General features: G+C 29.8%; 3 protein-coding genes across 5 annotated transcripts; all 3 read left to right on the top strand.

The window, feature by feature from the left end:
• Positions 1-1,231: 1,231 nt before the first annotated feature.
• LOC105674481 (RCC1 and BTB domain-containing protein 1) lies at positions 1,232-9,415 on the top strand. Of its 3 annotated transcripts, none has more exons than XM_067347138.1 (13): positions 1,232-1,387; positions 2,138-2,661; positions 2,814-2,980; positions 3,063-3,253; positions 3,889-4,044; positions 4,108-4,378; positions 5,199-5,329; positions 5,411-5,698; positions 6,550-6,665; positions 6,762-6,859; positions 6,938-7,068; positions 7,517-7,670; positions 9,091-9,415. In XM_067347138.1, exons 2-12 carry the CDS (start codon positions 2,165-2,167, stop codon positions 7,655-7,657), a joined length of 2,187 nt encoding a protein of 728 aa, XP_067203239.1. In that variant the 5' UTR covers positions 1,232-1,387; positions 2,138-2,164; the 3' UTR covers positions 7,658-7,670; positions 9,091-9,415. The 3 variants fall into 3 exon arrangements, with proteins under 3 accessions (XP_067203239.1, XP_067203240.1, XP_012226237.1); XM_067347139.1 differs by lacking the exon at positions 9,091-9,415 and adding an exon at positions 7,959-8,242; XM_012370814.2 differs by lacking the exon at positions 9,091-9,415 and having other exon boundaries at positions 7,517-8,242.
• On the top strand, positions 9,120-17,476 carry LOC105674484 (RCC1 and BTB domain-containing protein 1-like). The gene is made up of 12 exons (XM_012370817.2): positions 9,120-9,248; positions 10,278-10,561; positions 10,712-10,875; positions 10,958-11,148; positions 11,913-12,068; positions 12,132-12,402; positions 13,046-13,176; positions 13,258-13,545; positions 14,419-14,534; positions 14,631-14,728; positions 14,807-14,937; positions 15,357-17,476. The coding sequence occupies exons 2-12, from the start codon at positions 10,305-10,307 to the stop codon at positions 15,495-15,497; spliced, it is 1,944 nt and encodes a 647-aa protein (XP_012226240.1). The 5' UTR covers positions 9,120-9,248; positions 10,278-10,304; the 3' UTR covers positions 15,498-17,476.
• LOC105674486 (RCC1 and BTB domain-containing protein 2-like) lies at positions 17,221-25,579 on the top strand. The gene is made up of 12 exons (XM_067347137.1): positions 17,221-17,300; positions 18,030-18,911; positions 19,056-19,222; positions 19,307-19,503; positions 20,328-20,540; positions 20,606-20,873; positions 21,414-21,544; positions 21,627-21,908; positions 22,729-22,844; positions 22,931-23,028; positions 23,105-23,235; positions 23,663-25,579. The coding sequence occupies exons 2-12, from the start codon at positions 18,049-18,051 to the stop codon at positions 23,801-23,803; spliced, it is 2,607 nt and encodes an 868-aa protein (XP_067203238.1). The 5' UTR covers positions 17,221-17,300; positions 18,030-18,048; the 3' UTR covers positions 23,804-25,579.
• Positions 25,580-26,335: the final 756 nt, after the last annotated feature.

The following is a 26,335-nucleotide window of genomic DNA, read 5'->3' as shown; positions in this document are numbered from 1 at the left end:
TGAAAACGTATTAATCATTATTATTTGTTCGGGAACATGTCAGCTTGGTGTAAATTGTAATATCGCATCTCACACGCTACGACATGCTCTTTTCGTTTAAGAAATGAAACGCGTGCGTTTAAGAAGGATACTTATTGGAGCTTCTGGTCCTTTGAACAACTAATAAACGAAGTAATTGCGATTGCGGCTCGGCCGCGGAATGCGTCTTTCATGCCGAAGACTTCAATCCGATACGAAAATAAATAGAATGTGTATCCGTCGCGCTTTGACACGACCAGTATGCCTTAACAGTGTCTATTCGCCTCGACTCGATAATTCCGTTTGCCTTTTCCGAAAACGCAGAAACAGAAACGCGCGATTACACGTTATGCAAACACTTGATGATATTATATAATTTAATTCTAATGAAACATTTAAATATAAATTTATCCTTGCAGAGAGAGGACTTTCGCATACAGCACACTCGTTGCAACGTAATTGCAATGTTATTGTTAAATTACATATTATTTAAGTGATTTTTCTCTTCAGAAGATTTCAAACAGATGCATATCTTGAAGTTTTTGATTATTTTAACTGTATTTTAACAATTTTTATTATTTGGTCGCTTTTACTAATGCACCGGTGACATACGTAATTAACAATATTTTTACATGTTAAATTCATGCAAAAGATTTAACTTATTTATTTACTTATTTTCTTATTCCTTCAACAGTCTTGTTCGCATCACTCAAAGTTAGACGACTTGTTTTTAAAATTAAACTTTCGAGAGAAACGAATTTCCTCTTGCGACTTCTATCACAGTTGTCTCTCATTAAAGTTGGCTGTTATTACAGTTGTTTCTAGATGCATTATTCTATGCTATTGCTTGATATCATTATTAATTTTGCAGTAATTAAACATATTTGCGTTGCAGATACGCACTTTTTATTATTACATATCAATGAGTGTTCAATAATGTATTGTCAGTAATCCTATCAAAAACAGCCTGTCGCCCATCAAGACATTTTGTAAATCTTCAAATTTAATGCATATTTAAAAATAAATTTTTATATTTTTCTAAATTTTTGCAAGTTTAAATTTTGTTTTATAATTATTATAAGATTCACACAATTTTTAGAAGGATTAAAAGATTAATACTGTTAATCAAATTAATAATAATTCTAATTGTCATTAAATTCGTTAAGACTTTTCGTAAGAACATTGATACATTCAAATTTCTCAGATATTATGATGCTTTATTTCGAAGAGATAAGTTTATTTTTCTCTCTTTCTTTCTCTCTCTCTCTCTCTTTATTTGTTTACGTTCAATAAGATGATCCGCGCGTTCGACGTACCTTCTGTGAAAGAAGATTAAGAAATCAGTCAGTATTTGGCCGTATACCTGTTGGTAAGCTACACTATTTTCTACTTTTATTCTTTCGTTATAATAATTCATTATAAAAATAATTCAATATAATGCAACATACATGCTCGTACAAGTGCTCTAATAATTGTATTATTATATTGTGATGCAACAATTTTTCTTTTGTGTCGAATAACTAGAAAATTTGATTTTATTACAATTTACCGTGAGCAATTATTTATTACAATGTACGTAAAGTCACTTTTTTTTTATGCGGTATACATACATAATGTAATAACTTACGCACGCAAATAATGATGTCTTATTACGAATATTTTTTGCAGATTTACTCTTATCTCAGCAAATCTTATTCTTATGATTATGCTAGAATTCGCGTAAATACAAATAGTAAGACGAACGGTTCTAAGTATAATGCGGTTGAAAAGATATTTCATCTAAGATCTTGCATTTATCTTACTTTCACGAATAAAGAATTCGAATAAATTTATTCTTTCATACAAGAGAAAGAGTTATATAATTTTTTGCTGCAACACAATCGATTTTCCGTACTGTAAATTCTCATATTGTAAAAATATTCATAAAATAATAATATTGTCTGAATTCCCGTAAAATAAAGTTTTTTATCATTGCTTCTCTGCTATAAACAGTGGCTAAAGTAAAGATTGAAAATAAAAACGTTATTTGGTTTAAATAGTCAGTGTTCTGTTGTGTACAGCATTGTATGTGTGAAATATTATTGGCACTATACAAGATCTCGTTCAAAACTTGTTAAAGAGTTTAAGATTCGACATTGAAGACAACATGGCAGAAAATTTTAAGCCATCGATTAGTTTTTCGACAAAGTCATTGCTGCAAAAGTTTTCACCAAAAAAACTATTCCCATTAACACCGAGAGAGTCACCGAGAGAGTTACCGGGAGAGTCACCGAGAGAGTCACCGAGAGAGTACCAGAGACAGTTACCGAGTGAGTCACCGAGACTGTTACCGAGAGAGTCACCGAGAGAAGTACTGATAAAGTCACCAAGAGAAACAACGAGAGAATCATTAAGAAGAACATGGAGAGAATCACCAAGAGTAACACCAAGAGTAACACCGAGAGAATCACTAAGAGTAACACCGAGAGAATCACCAAGAGTAACACCGAGATTAATACCGAGAGAGTCACCGAGAGAAACATCGAGAGAGTCATCGAGAAGAACATCGAGAGAGTCATCGGGAGAAACATTGAGAGAGTCATCGGGACTGTCACCAATAAATGTTACATTGAAAAAGGCACTAACAATATCAAGCAGCAAACAGTAAGTTGCCTATTTTTTTCTTTTTATCTTTTAATCAGCAGAAATATGTTGCCATCAAGTGCAACTGCGATATTAGAATAATCGCAGGTGTCAGTTAACGCACAGAATCTGAATAAAAAATTATGTAAAATAAATTTGACAATATTTATCAGGACAACAAATCGCGAAAGAGAAAGAGATCTGAAGAATGACGAATATTTGCAATCCCAGGAATATTTACAAAGCCAAGATTTGAAGTTCTGGCCGCTACTAAGCATCTTACGTGAAGAGTTTCTGTTAGAGATTGAAACCATCATGTGGTATGGAAAGAAAGACGAACGTAATTTGATTTCTATTTTTTTCTCTTTGCTATTTTTATTTTGACGATATATGTTACTTAAATTTCATATTTTTTAAAACAGTTGTGAATTGGCAAACGGTTTTAATTGTAACAAAAGATAAGAACTATTACAGTTTGGACAATAAAGAATTAATAAAAAACCCTGTAATAAATACTGTACAAATTCAAAAAGTAGAAACTCTGTGTCAAAAAGATATCATAACCATGATACATACCAATGACTGTTCATTCGTACTGACTGAGGAAGGAAAGGTATATTGAAAAGTTATCGATATATAATATAGTAAAGCGTGCACATATATTAATGTTTTTGTAAAAATATTGATTTTATTTATTGAAGATAAATAGTTTCTTCTTATGACATTTAAATTAGAAAATTTAAGCATTAAAAGGAATTAAGAGCACAACATCGTAAAACGATTGCAGATTTTGTTCTTTGGTTGAGTAGAAATTAAACACGAAGCTTCAAAGTTAAGATATATGTATTGTGATACATTCTTTTTCATACTCTGATAATTTGATAAAGATCGAGATAACTAATATGCATGTTTTGTATATTTATTTTCACAATACTATTTACATATGTAATTTTAATTTTTTTTTTTTGCATATCGAATACTTTGCTAAGATAAATACATAAAAAAATCTTTACATTTTTTTTTTATATTTATCGATATGAAAAGTCACCATAAATTATTTTATAAAATTTGTAAAAAGCTTAAAATTACAATTTCTACAAGCTTACAAAATTAAATAGCATTCTGCCAGCTGAGTAATGCAAGCCGAACTCTCCAAACTTTTCCATTTTTATACTTGATTTTTGTAATATCTCGTGTATAAAAGAAGTGAAATAATCAAAATCTCTGACAATCTATTCTCTATTTTAGATATATTCCTGGGGCCTCAATGCATTCAGCATGTGTGGACATGGAGTGGATTATGTAATACCCTTCCCTCTTGAAATGTTAGATTTTGTAGACAAACGAATAGCGGACATTAGATGTGGTGATACTCATGTTCTCGTGCTCACCGACGATAGAAAGGTAAAGTTGAGATATAACAATGATAATTATGATCGTTGTGAGTTACACAATTTTTTAATTTAGATGTACAGTTGGGGAGAAAACTTTTCCGGGCAAGTTGGTAATACTAATGATGATGTGGTTCGAAAACCTATGGAAGTCATAATTATGGATAAATTCGGTAAAAAAAAGGACATTAAAGGCATTTCTTGCGGCTCTAATTTCAACATGGTTGTTACTTGCGACGGTCAACTTTATGGTTGGGGCGGAAATACATTTGGTCAACTTGGACTTGAAAATAATATCGAAAAGATATATCGGAAACCGATAAAAATCCCGATAAATGTCGCAATAGGTAATTTATTTGCTTGAAAGCTAGTTGTTGCAAACAAGTGATGAAGTAAATATCTCAATGTCCTAATATTAGACCACTTATTAACAAAACAATTACTATTCAATACTTATAAATGTGAAAAAATCTAAAAATGATATTTAAAAGAGAGCTTTAACAATTTAAGTTTTGCATATAAAATAAATTAGAAATTGTTTTGTAATACTTAATTATATAATAATTACACGACGAAAATTTTATATCAAAAATTACTATGTACGGCATTAACCGCGGACCATGAAGTCGCGGACCGAAAATTATTACTATGTTTCATATGTAAAAAACATAATAAAAATTTTTATAATTCCTTCATGGTCCACGGTTACTACCGTACATAGTAATTTTTGATATAAAATTTTCTCCGTGTAGTACAATGATTTATGAGATATGAAGTTATGTAAAGCAATTTAGATTGATTCTTATTAAGTGATTTTATTAAGAGTAAGTAATAATATTTAATAGCTAAAAAAATATATTTCCGATCAATATTAAAACCAAATTCTGAATTTCTTATTTCAAAAGTATCTCGCACATGTATTCTACATTATGCCAGGATACTGATATTTTTAATACGTAATTAACTATTAATTAATAATCTTAATTGTGATTTTATTTCTGTTACGTAAACTTTTATCTTTGTCATACAAAACAGATGAGAAAATATTACTTTGATAGAAAAAATAATATTTTTAATAATGATTTGAATGTCCGGCTACTGTGACATTTAATTTATCTAAGACTTGCCGATGCAAGTTATTTCACTGAGCAAACGTGGCGTTTTCAGCAAAAGTGGAATGCGGATCTCAACATACGTTGGCGCTTACTCAGGAAGGGTTGGTCTATGTCTGGGGTAGAAACAACGATGGACAATTGGGCATCGGGAGCTGCGTGGACTATATTGTTACTCCCGTTACGGTAATCGCATTATATAATCGTTGTAAATAATAATAGAGACGAGAGGTGTATACAATAATTGAAGCGTTTGATGATCGACAGATAAGCACAAGGAAAATCGGGAAGATAATGGATATCGTCACTCGATATGATTGCACGAGAAGTGTAGTAGTTAATGAAGACAACCGTATTTACGTATGGGGTTCATCTGTTCATGCACCCACATGTTATTTGAGTCCACATGATATTAATCTTAACAATATATATAATGCGTTTCAAGATCTTAGAAGCTTCAAAAAAGTACACAATCCCTGTAGAAGCCTAAGCAAACGCGACAAATTATCAAATGTTTTGTCTGCAACATATTTGGGAACTGTATTCGACAATTGCGTATGTAGTTTTCTTTATTTCGTATTTTTTATTTTTTTTATATTTTAAAGTATAAAGTAAAATAGAGAGACGGTGATGAAAAAGATTTGCATACCTCGTTTTTCTAGAGCAATTTTGAACAAAAAAAAATTATATTTAAAGTGCATCCTTTGTGATACATTAATTAAAACAATGTACACTTGGATGGAAATAGCTCTCAGTAATATCTTTTTTTTGTTGCCAACTATTACAAAAGAGAGAGAGAGATAGAGTGTGTGCAAATACTTTTCTTTACTATTGCAGAAGCGTTAGAGACAAGAGACAGAAAATATAGCTAAAATCTAAATAGACCTAATAATATTCTTCCGTAGTTAAAATTATATTACATAATTAGTAAACATAAACATAATTATTCGTATCCGTATAAATGAATATATGTATATACAGTAGTCGAACATAAAATTACTTTTTTTTTTATTTGAAAGATAAAAATTCATTTCTAGTGCTCGTACTCGGCAAGAGAGAAGCTAGTCTTATCAAATTTAGCTTATTCAAATTCTGCTGAAACTTGCTGCTGATAAAATTCATGCGATAATTACTAAAGGATAAAAAATCGCATCCTTTTTATAGCATATTGATTGATTTTGAACGGTAATTTTGTAATTCGGAACTACTGTATGTACATAATTAATTAATATGTGTGTGTGTTAGATTTATTATATTTTTTCGATAAAATCTGATTTAAGTAAAATTATTACTTTAAAATTTGCTAAAGAATTTAAAAAAAAACTTGTAAGAAATATTGTTTCTAGTCTGCATGATATATATTTCGTTTTTTTGTCTGTAATAATTCTCATTTTTTATTAATATAGATGTCAGCCGATGTTGAGTTAATAGCGTATAACAAATCTATATATATTCACAGAAATGTCATTATGATTAAGTGTCCGGAAATGTATAAAAAATTTTTTATGCATAACTCAGACAGGTAAGTATTCACCACAGAAACAATATTGTTCTTATTAAGAATTCTTATTAAGAATTTAAACTTATTTCACGTTGTATGTCACCGTGTTCTCAATAGTGTCATCATACGAAATGATTTCTCTGCTGCTTCATATAAATCCTTCTTAAAATATTTATACACTGGTGTAATTGTCCTACCTCACGAGAATTCATTAGGTAAGCTCGAGTAAAGTGTATTGTCTGATTGTACCGTAATTACTTATAAATTATGACTAAAGTAACATTTCGTTACAGAGATCTACGTATTAGCTTCTTCTTACGGCGATAATATCTTTCTGAAAACTTGCATTCGGATGTTAAAGCAAAGGATCAACGTATTAAATGTCCTTTATTATTATGTCGAGGCGATATCACTGCAAATAAAGGTACTTTTTTTCAATATTACTTTTAAACCTTCGCATTCTATGATTAATTCAACATTCTCTTTATCGATTCGATAATTAAATACAAAATTTTCGATTTTGAAAAATAAAGAAAACATTGTCTTTTATTATGATGCATAAAAATATCTTCAAGTTTTAGTAACATTTTTATATTTTACAATTTAATAAAGTATAAAAGATCACAATTTAATAAAATATAAAACATTACAATTTAATGAAGTATAAAACACATATTTCTAGATGTTGCAACATTTTATATTTTTAGTTTGATTATTTATTTAAGTATAATTTGATATTTGAACTGCTAGAATAAAATATAATGTCGGGTACATGCTTCACTGTTGATTTATAAGGATTAACGCTATTGTTAATTGCAATTTACTCATACATGTTTATTTATATGCTCGTTAAATGTCGCGTAAATTTGCAGGAAATAGAGGAGTTCTGCTTGGCGTATGCCATAAATAATCTGACGGCTGTGGTAAAGACAAATGGTTATGCTAACTTATCAGAAAAGATGCGGTATGATTTTATGATTGAAGCAGCCAATGAGAACGCTTTTAAATATTAATTTGTCTGCTTAGGTATTTATTGGTCATTTATTAACGTATACTAATAGCAGTCTAATAAATTGATAAAAAATTAGTATAAATAGGTTGTACTTGTTTTAAATATGCAAATGTACCTTATTTAAGTTTGCATTTTGACCGTCTTCATTTATATTTGTTTTTCGTAACATATAGCGTGAGCACATAAATTTGATACAAGATATTAACTTGTATACGCAAATTACGTCGTGTTTTTACGAATATTTTTTATGGATTCTTGCTTCGACTAGAGTTAATCTTGTAAGACTCTTATAATTATTTTAGAATTCGCGCAAATAAAAATAGATAGAGACAAAGAAAGCTGTCATACGGAAAAGATAAGTCTTATATTTGGTGATTTATATTAAGTGATGATTATTATAGTATAAATAAGTCTAATATTTGACAAATTTTGATCTTCCAGTTTTGAAATATAAGAATTAAATTAATTAGGAAAAATATATATTTTTTTTAATTACAAAATTATATACATTTCATACATTATTTATTATTAATAATTTTATAATTTTGTTTTTATAATAAATAAAGTCTACGACTTTGCGAATGTATCACGAATCTCAAGACGCGAGATCTCAAAAAACATATTAATCATTATTATTCGCTAGAAATTGCGTCAATTCAGTGTAATTTGTAATATTGCATCTCCCACTCCGCGGCACGCTTTTTTCATTTGAGAAACGAGACGCGCATCCGAGGTTTTTACCGGAGCTTTTGGTTCTTCGAACAACTAAAACGCGAAGGATATACCGCTTCAGCTCGGCCGCGGAATGCGTTTTCCGTGTCGAGGACTTTAAATTGACACAATCTAAAAAAATTATTGGAATTAATTACTGCGCATCATTTAAGATAGCAGAAATACGAATAATAATGAGGTATATAATTGATGCAAAATTATTTTTGATCCTTCAACAGTTTTGTTGGCGTCACTCAAAGTTAGATGACTTGTTTTTAAAAGTAAACTTTTGCAAGGGAAATCAATTTCCGACTTTTATCATAATTGTTTCTAGATGCATTATTCTATGCTATTATTTGATATCATTATTAATTTTGCAGTAAATAAACATATTCGCATTGCATGTCTACTGCGCAAATATGTTTTTTATTATTACATATCAGTGAGTATTGAATAATGTATTGTCAGCAATCGGACTGTTAAAAACGGCCTGTCGCCCATCAAGACTTTCGAATCTTCAAATTTAATGCATATTTAAAAAAAAAATTTATATTTTTCTAAATTTTTGCAACTTTGAATTTTGTTTTATAATTATTATAAGATTAACACCATTTTTAGAAGAATTGAAAGATTAATACTGTTAATCAAATTAATAATAATTATAATTGTCATTAAATTCGTTAAGACTTTTCGTAAGATCATTGACACATTCAAATTTTTTAGATATTATGATGCTTTATTTCGAAGAGATATTTATTTCTCTCTTTCTCCCTCTCTCTCTCTTTATTTGTTTGCGTTTAATAAGAACGATCCGTTTGTTCGACTTTCCTTCTGCGAAAGAAGATTAAGAAATCAGTCAGAATTTAGCTGTGTACCTGTTGGTAAGCTCTACTATCTTCTACTTTTATTCATTTGTCATAATTAGTTATTATAAAAATAATTCAATACAATCGTACAAATGTTTCATAAATTGTATTATTATAACGAAAAGCGATGCAACAGTTTTTCTTTTATCGAATAACTAATAAATTTGATTTTTTACAATTTACCGTAAGCATTTTACGTAAAGTTGCTTTTATTTAAGCAGTACCCATACATAATGTAATGACTTGTGCGCGCAAATAATAATGTCTTGTTACGAATACTTTATGCAGAGTTACTCTCATCTCAGCAAATTTTATCCTTGTGCTAGGATTCACGTAAATAAAAATAGCAAGACGAACGAAATTATAATACAGTTGGAAAAGATGTTTCATCTAAGATCTTGCATCTATCTTACTTTTGCAAATGAAGAATTTGAATAAATTTATTCTTTCATACAAGAGAAAGAGATATATAATTTTTTAAAAAATAATAGATGTATCAGGCTCTGATGATTGTTAAAATCAATAAATTTAAAAGGAGCGTAAAGAGCCAACAGCCAGATATTCGTGCGACTACTCTTCAGTTTATTATGTCAATTTTACTTCGGTTTATGTTTATAATTTTTGCGTTGCGTATTTTTTGAATTTTGTAATAACATTGATAAAGGCCTGATGACAGGCTGAAACGTTTGTTTTTTTAATGTATTGTTTAATGGTTATATATTAATACACGATAACCTTCGCACGAATATCTGGCTGTTGGCTCTTTACGCTCCTTTTAAATTTATTGATATAATTTTTTGTTGCAACATAATCGATTTCCCGTACTGTAATTCTCATATCGTAAAAATATTCATAAAAAAATAATATCTGAATGCTCGTACAATAAAGTTTTTTATCATTGCTTCTCCGCTATACACAGTGGCTAAAGTAGACTGAAAATAAAAACGTTATTTGATTTAAATGGTCAGTGTTCTGTTGTGTACAGCATTGTATGTGTGAAATATAATTGGGACTGTACAAAATCTCGTTCAAAACTTGTTAAAGAGTTTGAGATTCGACATTGAAGACAACATGGCAGAAAATTTTAAGCCATCGATGAGTTCTTCGAAAAAGTCATTGCTGAAAAAGTTTTCACCAAAAAATCAAGTGCCGTCATTACCACCGAGAGAGTCACCGAGAGAGTACCAGAGACTGTCAACGAGAGAGTCATCGATAGAGTCATCGATAGAGTCATCGATAGAGTCATCGGACGTGTCACCAAGAAAGTCACCGATATATAATAATACATTGAGAGATGCACTAACAAGTCCAATATCAAGCGGGAAACAGTAAGTTGTCTATTTTTTTCTATTTATCTTTTAATCAGTAGAAATATTTTGCCACCGTTCAACTGCCATGTTAGAATAATCGCAGGTGTCAGTTAACGTACAGAATCTGAACAAAAAATTATGTAGAATAAATTTCACAATATTTATCAGGACAACGAATCGCACGGAAAGAGATTTAAAGAATGACGAATATTTGCAATCCCAGGAATATTTACAAAGCCAAGATTTGAAGCTCTGGCCGCTACTAAGCACCTTAGATAAAAAGTTTCTGTTACAGATTGAAACGATCATGTGGTATGGAAAGAATGACGAACGTAATTTGATTTCTATTTTTTTCTCATTGCTATTTTTATTTTGACGATATATGTTACTTAAATTTCATATTTTTTAAAACAGTTGTGAATTGGCAAACGGTTTTAATTGTAACAAAAGATAAGAATGTTTACTGTTTGGACAATGAAAAAATAATAAAAAGCCATGCGATAAATATTCTAGAGATTAAAAAAGTAGAAGATCTGTGTCAGAAAAATATCAAAACTATGATATGTACCAATGACTGCTCATTTGTACTGACTGAGGAAGGAAAGGTATATTGAAAAGTTATCGATATATAATACAGTAAAGCGTGCACATATATTAATGTTTTTGTTAAAATATTGATTTTATTTATTGAAGATAAATAGTTTCTTTTATGACATTTAAATTAGAAAATTTAAGCATTAAAAGGAATTAAGAGCACAACATCGTAAAACGATTACAGATTTTGTTCTTTGGTTGAGTAGAAATTAAACACGAAGTTTCAAAGTTACCCAGACAGCACACATGTCCAAAATACATCCAAAGGATGCCCAGAGGACGTCCTGTCGTCCTAAAAACGTCTTCGGGATATCCTCTGGACGTCTTTTGGATATGCTGTGCTGTCAGGGTAAGATATATGTATTGTGATACATTCTTTTTCATACTCTGATAATTTGATAAAGATCGAAATAATTAATATGCATGTTTTGTATATTTATTTTCACACACACACACAATACTATTTACATATGTAATTTTAATTTTTTTTTTTTTGCATATCGAATACTTTGCTAAGATAGATACATAAGAAAATCTTCACATTTTTTTTATATTTACCGATATGAAAAGTCGCCATAAATTATTTTATAGAATTTGTAAAAAGCTTACAAATTACAATTTCTACAAGCTTACAAAATTAAATAGCATTCTGCCAACTGAGTAATGCAAGCCGAAGTCTCCAAACTTTTCCATTTTTATAATTGACTTTTGTAATATCTCGTGTATAAAAGAAGTGAAATAACCGAAATCTCTGACAATCTATTCTCTTTTTTAGATATATTCCTGGGGCCTCAATGCATTCAGCATGTGTGGACATGAAATAGATTATATAATACCCTACCCTCTTCGAATACTTGAATTTGCAGGCCAACGCGTAGTGGACATTAGATGTGGTTATTTTCATGTTCTCGTGCTCACCGACGATAGAAAGGTAAAATTGAGATATAACAATGGTAATTATGATCGTTGTGAGTTACACAATTTTTTAATTTAGGTGTACAGTTGGGGAGAAAACTATTGCGGGCAGGTTGGTAATACTGATGTTGATTTGGCTCGAAAACCTATGGAAGTCATAATTGTGGATATATTCGGTAAAAAAAAGGACATTCAAAGCATTTCTTGCGGCTCTACTTTCAATATGGCTGTTACTTGCGACGGTCAACTTTACGGTTGGGGCGAAAATACATATGGTCAACTTGGACTTGGAGATAATGCTGCAATGATAAATAGGAAACCGATAAAAATCATAAAGGATGTCGCAATAGGTAATTTATTTGCTTGAAAGCTAGATGTGTGTTGCAAACAAGTGACGGAGTAAATATCTCAATGTTCCGATATTCGACCACTTATTAACAAAACAATTACTATTCAATATTTATAAATGTGAAACCTAAAAATAGTATTTAAAAGAGAGCTTTAGTAATTTAAGTTTTGCATACAAAACAGATTAGAAATTGTTTTGCATATAATATTTAATTATATAATAATTAGTACAATGATTTATGAGATATGAGGTCATGTCATGTGAAGCAATTTAGATTAATTCTTTGTGATTTTAAGAGTAGATAATAATATTTAATAGTTGAAACAATACATTTCTGATCAATCTTAAAAACAAAATTCTGAATTTCTCATTTCAAAAGTATCTTGCGCATGTATTCTACATTATGCCAGGATACTGATATTTTTATTAATACGTAATTAACTATTAATTAATAATCTTAATTGTGATTTTATTTCTGTTATGTAAATTTTTATCTTTGTCATACAAAACAGATGAGAAAATATTACTTTGATAGGAAAAATAATATTTTTAATAATGATTTAAATGTCCGTCTACTATGACATTTATTTTATCTAAGACTTGCCGATGCAAGTTATTTCACTGAGCAATCGTGGCGTTTTCAGCGAAAGTGGAATGCGGATCTGAACATACGTTGGCTCTTACTCGGGAAGGTTTGCTCTATGTTTGGGGTAAAAACGACGATGGACAATTGGGCATCGGGAGCTGCGTGAACCATATTGTTTCTCCCATTACGGTAATCGCTTTATATAATTGTTGTAAATAATAATAGAGACGAGAAGTGTATACAATAATTGAAGCGTTTGATGATCGACAGATAAACACGGGAAAAATTGGGAAGATAACCGATATCGTCACTCGATATGATTGCACGAGAAGTGCTCTAGTTAATGAAAACAAACGTATTTACGTATGGGGATCATATGTTCATAAATCCAAATGTTATTTGAGTCCAATTGACATTAATCTTAACAATATACATGATGCGTTTATAGATCTTAGAAGCTTCATAAAAGTACACAATCCCTGTACAAGCCTAAGCAGACTCAAGATATTAAATTATATCATGTCTGTAACACATTTGGAAACTGTCTTTGACAATTCCGTATGTAGCTTTCATTATTTCCTATTTTTTATATTTTTCATATTATAAAGTATAAAGTAAAATAGAGAGACGGGTAATGAAAAAGATTTGCATACCTCGTTTTTCTAGGACAATTTTGAACAGAAAAGAATTACATTTAAAGTGCATCCTTTGTGATACAATTAAAACAATGTACACTTGGATGGAAATAGTTTTCAGAAATATTTTCTTTTTGTGGCCAATTATTACACAAAAAGGTAGAGTGTGTGCAAATATTTTTCTTTACTATGGCAAAAGCGTTAGAGGCAAAAAACAGAAAATATGGCTGAAATCTAAATGGACCTAAATATCCTAATAATATTCTTTCGTAGATAAAATTATATTTACATAATTAGTAAACATACACATAATTATTCTTATCAGCATAAATGAATATATGTATATACAGTAGTCGAACATAAAATTACTTTTTTTCATTTGAAAGATAAAAATTCGTTTCCAGTGCTCGGCGAGAGAAAAGTCAGTCTTATCAGACACTTTATCAAATTTAGCTTATTCGATTTCTGTTGAAAACTTGCTGCTGATAAAATTCATGCGATAATTACTAAAGGATAAAAAATCGCATCCTTCTTATAGCATATTGATCGATTTCGAATGGTGATTTTGTAATCCGGAACGGTGATTTTGTAATCTGGAACTACTGTATGTACATAATTAATATTTGTACGTGTTAGATTTATTATTTTTTTTCGATAAAATCTGTTTTCAGTAAAATTATTAATATAAATTTTGCTAAAAAATTTAAGAAAAGCTTGTAATAAATATTGTTTCTGGTCTGCATGATATATATTTCGTTTTTTTGTCTGTAATAATTCTCATTTTTTATTAATATAGATGTCAGCCGATGTTAAGTTATTAGCGTATCAAGAATCTATATATATTCACAAGAATGTCATTATGATTAAGTGTCCGGAAATGTATAAAAAACTTTTTATGCATAACTCAGACAGGTAAGTATTCACGACAGAAACAATATTGTTCTTATTAAGAATTCTTATTAAGAATTTAAACTTATTTCACGTTGTACGTCATCGTATTCTCAATAGTGTCATCATACGAAATGATTTCTCTGCTGCTTCATATAAATCCTTCTTAAAATATGTATACACTGGTGTAATTGACCTACCTTATAAGAATCCATTAGGTAAGTTCGAGTTAAGTATATTGTCTGATTGTATCGTAATTACTTATAAATTATGACTAAAGTAACATTTCGTTACAGAAACCTACGTATTAGCTTCTTCTTACGGTGATAAAATGTTTCTGAAACTTTGCATTCGGACACTAAAGCAAGAGATCACCATATTAAATGTCATGCATTTTTATGCCGAGGCGATATCACTGAAAATAAAGGTAATTTTTTTCAATATCACTTTTAAACTTTCGCATTCTATGATTAATTCAACGTTCTCTTTATCGATTCGACAATAAAATAAAAAATTTTTGATTTTGAAGAAAAAAGCATCGTATTTTATTATGATGCATAAATATATTTTCAAGTTTTAGTAACATTTTTGTATTTTATAATTTAATAAAGTACTAAACATCACAATTTAATGAAGTATAAAACACATATTTCTAGATGTTGCAACATTTTATATTTTTAGTTTGATTAATTATTTAAGTATAATTCGATATTTGAACTGCTAGAATAAAATATAATGTCGGGTACATGCTTCACTGTTGATTTATAAGGATTAACACTATTGTTAATTGCAATATACTCATACATGTTTATTTATAAGCTTGTCAAATATCACGTAATTTTGCAGAAACTAGAGGAGTTCTGCTTCACGTATGCCATAAATAATCTGACGGTTGTGGTGAAAACAGAAGGTTATGCTAAATTATCAGAAGAGATACAGTTTAATTTTATAATAAAAGCGGCCAATGCCTGCGCTTTTAAATATTAATTTGTTTGCCTAGGTATTATTTATTTGCCTAGGTATATTTATTGGTCTATACATCTATTAACATATACTAATAGCAATCTGATAAATTGATAAAAAATTAGTATAAATAAGTTGTACTTGTTTTAAATATGCAAATGTACTTTATTTAAATTTGCATTTTAATCGTCTTCGTTTATATTTTTTTATTCGTAACATATAGCGTGAGCAAGTAAATTTGATACATGATTGTAACATTAATTTGTATGCGCAAATTATGTTGTGTTTTTACGAATATTTTTTATGGAATCTTGCTTCGGCTAAAGTTAATCTTGTAAGACTCTTATAATTATTTTAGAATTCGCGCAAATAAATATAGAGAGAGACAAAAAAAGCTGTCGTACAGAAAAGATAAGTTTTATATTTGGTGATTTATATTATGTGATGATTATTATATTATAAATAAGTCTAATATTTGACAAATTTTGATCTTCCAGTTTTGAAATATAAAAATTAAATTGATTAAAAAAGACATAAATTTTTTTAATTACAAAATTAGATATGTACATTTTATACATTATTTATTATTAATAATTTTATAATTTAATTTTTATAATAAAGTCTCCGACTTTGAATTTGTATCACAAATCTCAAGACGCGAAATCTCTGAAAACGTACTAATCATTATTATTCGCTAGAAATTGTATCAATTCGGTTTAAGTTGTAATATTGCGTCTCTCACCCTGCCGCACGCTCTTTTCATTTGAGAAACGAAACGCGCGTCCGAGGTTTTCACCGAAGTTTCTGGTTGTTCGAACAACTAAAACGCGAAGGATATATAGTTGCAGCTCGGCCGCGGAATGCGTTTTCCATGCCGAGGACTCCTAATAGACATAATCTAAAATAATTATTGGAATTTGTTACCGCACATTATTTAAGATACACGGAGAAAATTTATTATCAGAAATAACTATGTAGGGTTCTGAAGGAATTATAAAAACTTTTACTATGTTTTTCATATGTGAAACATAGTAAAAATTTTTGGTCCGCGGCTTTATGGTCCGCGGTTAATGTCGTACATAGTAATTTTTGATATAAAATTTTTTCCGTGTAGCAGAAATACGAATAATAATGAAGTATATAATTGATGCAAAAATACCTTTGATCCTTCAACAGTCTTGTTGACGTCACTCAAAGTTAGATAACTTGTTTTTAAAGCAAACTTTTGCAAGAAAAACAAATTGCCGACTTTAATCACAGTTGTTTCTAGATGCATTATCCTATGCTATTATTTGATATCATTATTAATTTCGCAGTAAATAAATATATTTGCGTTGCATATCTACAACACAAATATATTTTTTATTATTACATATCAGTGAATGTTGAATAATGTATTGTGAGCAATCCGACTGTGTAAAACGGCGTGTCGCCCATCAAGACTTTTGAATCTTCATATTTAATGCATAATTTAAAATAAGTTTTTATATTTTTCTAAATTTTTGCAACTTTAAATTTTGTTTTATAATTATTATAAGATTAACACACAGATTAACATTTTTAGAAGGATTAAAAAATTAATACTGTTAATCAAATTAATAATAATTATAAATGTCATTAAATTCGTTAAAACTTTTCGTAAGAACATTGATACATTCAAATTTCTTAGATATTATGATGCTTTATTTCGGAGAGATATTTATTTGTCTCTTTCTCCCTCTCTCTCTCTTTATTTGTTTGCGTTTAATAAGAACGATCCGTTTGTTCGACTTTCCTTCTGCAAAAGAAGATTAAGAAATCAGTCAGAATTTAGCTGTGTACCTGTTGGTAAGCTTTACTATCTTCTACTTTTATTCATTTGTCATAATTAGTTATTATAAAAATAATTCAATATAACATACAATCGAACAAATGTTTTATAAATTGTATTATTATAACAAAAAGCGATGCAACAGTTTTTCTTTTATATCAAATAACTAATAAATTTGATTTTTTACAATTTACCGTGAGCCTTTTACGTAAGGTTGCTTTTATTTATGCAGTACCCATACATAATGTAATGACTTGTGCGCGCAAATAATAATGTGTTGTTACGGATACTTTATGCAAAGTTGCTTTTATCTCAGTAAATCTTATCCTTGTGCTAGGATTCACGTAAATAAAAATAGCAAGACGAACGAAATTATAATACAGTTGGAAAAGATGTTTCATCTAAGATCTTGCATCTATCTTACTTTAAAAAAATAAAGAATTTGAATAATTTTATTCTTTCAATATAAGAGAAAAAGGTATATAATTTGTTTTGCTGCAACACAATTGATTTCTCGCACTGCAAATTATGTTGTTAAAATATTCATATAATGCATATCGTCTAGATGTTTGTACAATAAAGTCTTTTATCATTGCTTCTCCGGTATACACAGTAGCTAAAGTAAAGTTTGAAAATAAAAACGTTATATGACTTAAATAGTCAATGTTTTGTTGTGTACAACATTGTATGTGTGAAATTTAATTGGGACTATAAGATCTCGTTCAAAACTTGTTAATAAATTTAAGATTCGACATTGAAGACAACATGTCAGAAAATTTCAAGCAACCATCGATGAATCTTCTGAGAAAGTCATTGCGGAAAGAATCACCATTGACATTACCGACAGAGTCACTGAAAGAGTCATCGGAAGAGTCATTGAGGAAGTCATCGAGAGAAACACCGAGAGAGTCACCGAGAGGAACCCCGAAAGAGTCACCGAGAAGAACACCGAGAGAGTCACCGAGAGAAACACCGAGAGAGTCACCGAGAGAAACACCGAGAGAGTCACCGAGAGGAACACCGAGAGAGTCACCGAGAAAAACACCGAGAGAGTCACAGAGAGAAACACCGAGAGAGTCACCGAGAGAAACACCGAGAGAGTTACCGAGAGAAACACCGAGAGAGTCACCGAGAAGAACACCGAGAGAGTCACCGAGAGGAACACCGAGAGAGTCACCGAGAAAAACACCGAGAGAGTCACCGAGAGAAACACCGAGAGAATCACCGAGAAGAACACCGAGAGAGTCACCGAGAAAAACACCGAGAGAGTCACCGAGAGAAACACCGAGAGAATCACCGAGAAGAACACCGAGAGAGTCATCGAGAGGAACACCGAGAAAGTCACAGAGAGAAACACCGAGAGAGTCACAGAGAGAAACACCGAGAGAGTCACCGAGAGAAACACCGAGAGAGTCACCGAGAGAAACACCGAGAGAGTCACCGAGAAGAACACCAAGAGAGTCACCGAGAAGAACACCGAGAGAGTCACCGAGAGGAACACCGAGAGAGTCACAGAGAGAAACACCGAGAGAGTCACAGAGAGAAACACCAAGAGAGTCACCGAGAGAGTCACTGACAAATAATGATACATCGAGAAGAGCACTAATGACAAGTCCAAGCATAAAACAGTAAGCTGCCTATTTTTTTCTTTTTATCTTTTAGTCAGTAAAAATATATTGCCACCGTGCAACTGCGATGTTAGAATAATCGCAGATGTCAGTACAGAATCTGAATAAAAAGTTATGTAGAATAAATTTGACAACACTTATCAGATTAATAATTGACGTGGGAGAAAACTTGGAGTTCATGAATGACAACGATTCGGTAAACCATTATTTGCAAAGCAATGATTTGAAGCTCTGGCCGCTGTTAAGCATCTTGCGTACGGATTTTCTCTTACAAATTGACCTAGTCATGTGGTATGGATGTAATAACAAACGTAATTAAATATCTGTTTTATTTCTCTTTGTCATATTTTTATTTTGACAGTATTGTTACTTATATTAAATATTTTTTAAAACAGCTGTGAATTGGAAAGCGGTTTTAATTGTAACGGCAAATAAGAACGTTTACGGTGTGGGCAGTAGAAACGGCCAGTTCATATTAAACAATACAATTAGTACTCTACAGCCTCAAAAACTAGAAAATCTGTGTCAACAAAATATCAAAACCATAACAGGCACTGCTGGAAGCTACTTCGTACTGACTGAAGAAGGAAAGGTATATTAAAAAGTTATCGATATATAATATGATGAAACGTGAATATATATATTGACGTTGTTATAAAAATATTGATTTTATTTATTGAAGATAAATAATTTCTTTTTATGACGTTTAAATTAGAAAATTTAAGCATTAAAAAGAATTAACAGCACAACATTGCAAACGATTACAGATTTTGTTCTTTGTTTGAATAGAAAGTAAACGTAAAACTTCAAAGTTAGGATATGTGTGATATGTTGTGATACTTTTCATACTGTGATAATTTGATAAAGATCGGGACAACTAAGATGCATGTTTTATATGTTTATCTTTACGATATCATAGATATATGTAATTTTAATTATTAGCATATCTAATATTTTGCAATAAATACACAAGAAAATCTTTATATTGTCATATGTCAGATCTGAGATAGCTGTCTGCTCGGGCGGACGTATACGACAGCTCCGGTCTTTAAATTATATTTCCGGTTTCTTATTGTAAGAGTTACTGTTGAGTTACTGTTCTTATTAAAGTGTTCTCTGTTTATTCGAAGTGTTGTGTTGTGTTGCTTAATTTCGCGAGTTTCGTTGTCGTGCGTGAAATACCGGTTCGCGGACGTAACAATATTTTTTATATTCATATTTTTATATTTCAATTTAGACTATTTCATAGAATTTGCAGAAATTTCTATAAGTTTTTAAAATTAAATAGCATTTTGCACGCAGAATAATGCAAACCAAATATTCTTAACTTTTCCATTTTTATACTTGATTTTTGTAATATCGTGTATAAAGAAAGCGAAATACCCGAAATCTTTGACAATCTATTTTCTTTTTTAGGTATATTCCTGGGGTGACAATCAATTTAACACGTTGGGATATGATACATCCCGTCTACTCCCCAATACACTCGATGAAATGGTTGATATAAATGATGCATGGTTGACAATGACAGTGAACTACCCTCTTGAAGTGACTGCATTATCAGGCAAACGCGTAGTGGACATTAAATGCGGTTGTTATCATGTTCTCGTGCTCACCGACGATAAAAAGGTAAAGTGGAGGTATAACAATGATAATTGTGATCGTTGTGAGTTATGCAGTTTTTTTGAATTTAGGTGTATAGTTGGGGAAGAAATAATAGAGGACAAGTTGGTCATGCTGATCTTGAAACGGTTTCAATACCGACGGAAGTCATAATTGAGGATGAGTTGGGTAAAAAGGACATTCAAGGCATTTCTTGCGGCCTTGTTTTCAATATGGCTGTTACTTACGACGGCGAACTTTACGGTTGGGGCGAAAATACGTATGGTCAGCTTGGACTTGGAATTAATGGCGCCATGATGCATTTGAAACCTATGAAAATCATGATAGATGTTCCAATAGGTAATTTATTTTACTATTCAGTACTTACGAATTTTAAAACTAAAAATAATATTTAAAAGAGAGTAATTTAAGTTTTACATACAAAACAAGTTAGAAACTGTTTTGTGATATTTAATTACATAATAATTGGTTCAATTAGCTATGAGATAATGAGATCACGATATGTGAAGTAATTTAGCTTGATGATTTTATTAAGAGTAATAATATTTAATAGCTGAAAGAGAGAATTTCTGATCAATCTTAGAAACAAATTTCTGAATTTCTCATTTCCAAAGTATCTTGCGCATGTATTCTACATTATACCCGGATACTGATATCTTTTATTAATATGTAACTAATTATAAATGAATAATCCTAATTTCGATTTTATTTTTGTTACGTAAATGTTTGTCTTTTTCGTATAAAACAAATGAGAAAAAATTACTTTGATAGAAACAATTATATTTTCAATAATGATTTGAATGTCCGATTATTGTGATATTTATTTTATCTAAAACTTGCCGATGCAAGTTATTTCACTGAGCAATCGTGGTGTTTCAGCGAAAGTAGAATGCGGAACTGATCACACGTTGGCGCTTTCTTGGGAAGGTTTGCTCTATGTCTGGGGTAAAAATCACCATGGACAATTGGGCATCGGGAACTGTGTAAACTATGTATTTTATCCCACTCCGGTAATTGCTTTATCTTTATGTAATAATAATAGAAACGAAAGATGCATATAATGCAATAATCGAAGCGTTTGATGATCGACAGATAGACACAAGAGGAATGGGGAAGATAACGAATATCGCCGCTCGATTCGATTGCTCGAGAAGTCTGGCAATTAATAAAGACGAACGCATCTACTTCTGGGGTGCATATAAAGGCAAAAATTATTTCAACCCATCTGATGTTAACCTTAACAACATAGAAGTCGCGTTCATAGGTTCCAGAAGTTTTATGAAGATGTACTATCCTTGCACAAACCTGATCAAACTGCAGAAACTGTCACATGTCATGTCCCCAGCATATTTGGAAACTGCATTCAACAATTCCGTATGTCGTTTTCTTTATTTTGTATTTTTAATATTAATAGAGAGATGTATAATGAATGAGATTTACATACCCTGCATTTCTGGGGCAATTTTGAACAGGATTCTATACAAAATGCATCCTTTGTGATACATTAATTATAACAATGTACTCTTCAAATAGCTCTCAGTAATATCTTTTTTGTGGCCAGTTATTATAAAAAAAAGATAGAGAGTGTGCAAATACTTTTCTTTACTATTGCAGAGGCAACGAGAGATAAGAAACAGAATATATAGCTGAAACCTAAATAAAGCTGATAATATTCTTTCGTAGCTAAAATTATATTACATAATCAGTAAACATACACATAATTATTCTTATCAGCATAAATTAATATACATATATGTATATACAGTAGTCGAACATAAAATTATTTTTCTTCACTTGAAAGATAAAAATTCATTTCCAGTGCTCGTACTCGGCGAGAGAGAAGTCAGTCTTATCAGACGCTTTATCAGATTTAGCTTATTCGAATTCTGCTGAAAACTTGCTACTGATAAAATTCACGCAACAATTACTAGAGAATAAAAAATTCTTTTTATAGTGTGTTAATCGATTTCGAACGGTGATTTTATAATCCGAAACTACTATATGTACATAATTAATAATATTTGTATGTGTTGGATTTGTTATTTTTTGCGACAAAATCTGTTTTAAGATAAATTATTACTTTAAATTTTGCTAAAAAATAAAAAAAAACATTTATAATAAATATTGTTTGTAATCTGCATCATATATATTTCGTTTTTTTATTTCTAATAATTCTCATCTTTTATTTATACAGGCATCCGCCGATATTGAGTTAATTGTGGATCTACACTCTTTGTACATTCATAAGATTGTTATAATGCTTCGCTGTAAGGAAATGTATGCACAATTTTTCCCGTATGACACAAACAAGTAAGCATTCACGACAGAAACAATATTGTTCTTATCATGAATAGTTTAAACTTATTTCATGTTATATGTCACCGTGTTTTTAACAGTGTCATCATCCGAGATGATTTCTCTGCTGCTTCATATAAATCCTTCTTAAAATATTTATACACTGGTGTAATTGACCTATCTTATGAGTATCCATTAGGTAAGCTCGAGTAAAGTATATTGTCTGATTGTATCATAATTACTTAAATTATGACTAAAGCATCATTTCATTACAGAGCTGTACGAGTTAGCTACTTTTTACCAACATCTAATCTTTAGGGAAAATTGTATGATAATAATACAAGAAAGGATTAACATATCAAATGTTATGCATTTTTATAAAGAGGCGATATCACTGGAAATAAAGGTAATTTTTTTCAATATCACTTTTAAACCTTCGCATTCTATGATGAATTCAACATTCTCTTTGTCGATTCGATAATAAAATAAAAAATTTTCGATTTTCAAGAGAAAAAAACATCTTATTTTATTATGATGCATAAATATATTTTCAAGTTTTAGTAACATTTTTATATTTTATAATTTAATAAAGTACTAAACATCACAATTTAATAAAATATTAAACATATATATCTAGATGTTACAATAGTTTATATTTCATGGCTTGATTAATTATTTGTGCCAAGTATAGTTTGATGTTTGAATTGTTGGAATAAAATGTAATGTCGGGTACATGCTTCACTGTTGATTTATAAGGATTAACGCTATTGTTAATTGCAATATACTCATACATGTTTATTTATAAGCTCGTTAAATATCACGTAATTTTACAGAATTTAGAGGAGTTCTGCTTCACGTATGCCATAAATAATCTGACGGCTGTGGTGAAGACAGAAGGTTATGCTAAATTATCAGAAGAGGTACAGATTAATTTTATAATACAAGCGGCCAATGCCTGCGCTTTTAAACATTAATTTGTTTGCCTAGGTATTTATTGGTCTATACATTTATTAACATATACTAATAGCAATCTGATAAATTGATAAAAAATTAGTATAAATAAGTTGTACTTGTTTTAAATATGCAAATGTACTTTATTTAAATTTGCATTTTAATCGTCTTCGTTTATATTTTTTTATTCGTAACATATAGCGTGAGCAAGTAAATTTGATACATGATTGTAGCATTAATTTGTATGCGCAAATTATGTTGTGTTTTTACGAATATTTTTTATGGATTCTTGCTTCGGCTAAAGTTAATCTTGTAAGACTTTTATAATTATTTTAGAATTCGCGCAAATAAAGATAGAGAGAGACAAAGAAAGCTGTCGTACGGAAAAGATAAGTTTTATATTTGGTGATTTATATTATGTGATGATTATTATATTATAAATAAGTCTAATATTTGACAAATTTTGATCTTCCAGTTTTAAAATATAAGAATTAAATTGATTAGGAAAGATATATATTTTTTTAATTACAAAATTAGATACATTTTATACATTATTTATTATTAATAATTTTATAATTTAATTTTTATAATAAAGTCTCCGACTTTGAGAATATATCACAAATCTCAGGACGCGAGATCTCAGAAAACGTATTAATCATTATTATTCGCTAGAAACTGTATCAATTTGGTGTAAGTTGTAATATCGCATCTCTCACCCTGCGGTACGCACTTTTCATTTGAGAAACGAAACGCGCGTCCGAGGTTGTCACCGAAGTTTCTGGTTCTTCGAACAACTGAAACGCGAAGGATATACAGCTTCAGTTTGGCCGCGGAATGCGTTTTCCATGCCGAGGACTTCAAATAGACATAATTTAAAATAATTATTGGAATTTGTTACCGCACATAATTTAAGATAGCAGAAATACGAATAATAATGAAGTATATAATTGATGCAAAAATACCTTTCTTTCAACAGTCTTGTTGACGTCACTCAAAGTTAGATGACTTGTTTTTAAAGCAAACTTTTGCAAAAAAAAAAACAAATTGCCGACTTTTATCACAGTTGTTTCTAAATGCATTATTCTATTCTATTATTTGATATCATTATTAATTTTAGTAAATAAACATATTTGCGTTGCATATCTACAACACAAATATATTTTTTATTATTACATATCAGTGAGTGTTGAATAATGTATTATATGTAACAATCCGACTGTCAAAAACGGCTTGTCGCCCATCAAGACTTTTGAATCTCCATATTTAATGTATATGTATTTTAAAATAAGTTTTTATATTTTTCTAAATTTTTGCAACTTTGAATTTTGTTTTATAATTATTATAAGATTAACATCATTTTTAGAAAAATTAAAAGATTAATACTGTTAATCAAATTAATAATAATTATAATTGTCATTAAATTCGTTAAAACTTTTCGTAAAAATATTGATACATTCAAATTTCTTAGATATTATGATGCTTTATTTTGAAGAGATATTTATTCCACTCTTTCTCTCTCTCTCTCTCTCTTTATTTGTTTGCGTTTAATAAGAAATTTGTTCGACTTTCCTTCTGTGAAAGAAGATTAAGAAATCAGTCAGAATTTAGCTGCGTGCCTGTTGGTAAGTTGTACTATCTTCTACTTTTATTCATTTGTCATAATTAGTTATTATAAAAATAATTCAATATAACATACAATCGTACAAATGTTTTATAAATTGTATTATTATAACGAAAAGCGATGCAATAGTTTTTCTTTTATATCAAATAACTAATAAATTTGATTTTTGACAATTTGCCGTGAGCATTTTACGTAAAGTTGCTTTTATTTATGCAGTACCCATACATAATGTAATGACTTGTGCGTGCAAATAATAATGTCTTGTTACGGATATTTTATGCAGAGTTGCTCTCATCTCAGTAAATCTTATCCTTGTGCTAGGATTCACGTAAATAAAAATAGCAAGATGAACGAAATTATAATACAGTTGGAAAAGATATTTCATCTAAGATCTTGCATCTATCTTACTTTAAAAAAATAAAGAATTTGAATAATTTTATTCTTTCAATATAAGAGAAAGAGGTATATAATTTGTTTTGCTTGCAACACAATTGATTTCTCGCACTGCAAATTCTTATATTGTTAAAATATTCATGTAATGCATATCTATCAAAAAATTACCTTTTTTAAAAAAAGGTAAAAAAAATGCGCCAAGTACACGCTCTTGTCATAACTAAAACAAAACAGTATTGTTTTAAAACAATTTAACACATATAAAGGATTGTTTTACTTTTCAAAAAAATTGTCGTATATATTAAATCTTTCACAAAAACCTGTCGTATATATTAAAATTTTCAAAAAAAGCTATCTTATATATTTTTTATAAAAAAATATGATATCAGGAAATGGCACCAAGTGGGACTAAAGAACTATGAAAAAACTTGTACACTATTTCTATAAAACTCTTCTATAAAACTCTTGTACATAAAGCTGTCGTATATATAATTAATTATATTACATACTGTATTTTATCATAAAATATAGTATATAAATA

This window comes from Linepithema humile, chromosome 1, assembly GCF_040581485.1.
Source record: "Linepithema humile isolate Giens D197 chromosome 1, Lhum_UNIL_v1.0, whole genome shotgun sequence".
Classification (NCBI taxonomy): Eukaryota; Metazoa; Arthropoda; class Insecta; order Hymenoptera; family Formicidae; genus Linepithema; species Linepithema humile.
This window is presented reverse-complemented; position numbering and strand designations above follow the sequence as displayed.

Bases quoted from the DNA above. Each gene is read 5' to 3' on its own strand.
- LOC105674481 (XM_067347138.1), top strand. From the start codon at position 2,165: ATGGCAGAAAATTTTAAGCCATCGATTAGTTTTTCGACAAAGTCATTG. The intron at 2,981-3,062 runs GTAATTTGATTT...TTTTTAAAACAG, and splicing joins GTATGGAAAGAAAGACGAAC to TTGTGAATTGGCAAACGGTT. The intron at 4,045-4,107 runs GTAAAGTTGAGA...TTTTTAATTTAG, and splicing joins TGCTCACCGACGATAGAAAG to ATGTACAGTTGGGGAGAAAA.
- LOC105674484 (XM_012370817.2), top strand. From the start codon at position 10,305: ATGGCAGAAAATTTTAAGCCATCGATGAGTTCTTCGAAAAAGTCATTG. The intron at 10,876-10,957 runs GTAATTTGATTT...TTTTTAAAACAG, and splicing joins GTATGGAAAGAATGACGAAC to TTGTGAATTGGCAAACGGTT. The intron at 11,149-11,912 runs GTATATTGAAAA...TCTCTTTTTTAG, and splicing joins TACTGACTGAGGAAGGAAAG to ATATATTCCTGGGGCCTCAA.
- LOC105674486 (XM_067347137.1), top strand. From the start codon at position 18,049: ATGTCAGAAAATTTCAAGCAACCATCGATGAATCTTCTGAGAAAGTCA. The intron at 21,545-21,626 runs GTAATTGCTTTA...GATGATCGACAG, and splicing joins ATGTATTTTATCCCACTCCG to ATAGACACAAGAGGAATGGG. The intron at 23,236-23,662 runs GTAATTTTTTTC...GTAATTTTACAG, and splicing joins CGATATCACTGGAAATAAAG to AATTTAGAGGAGTTCTGCTT.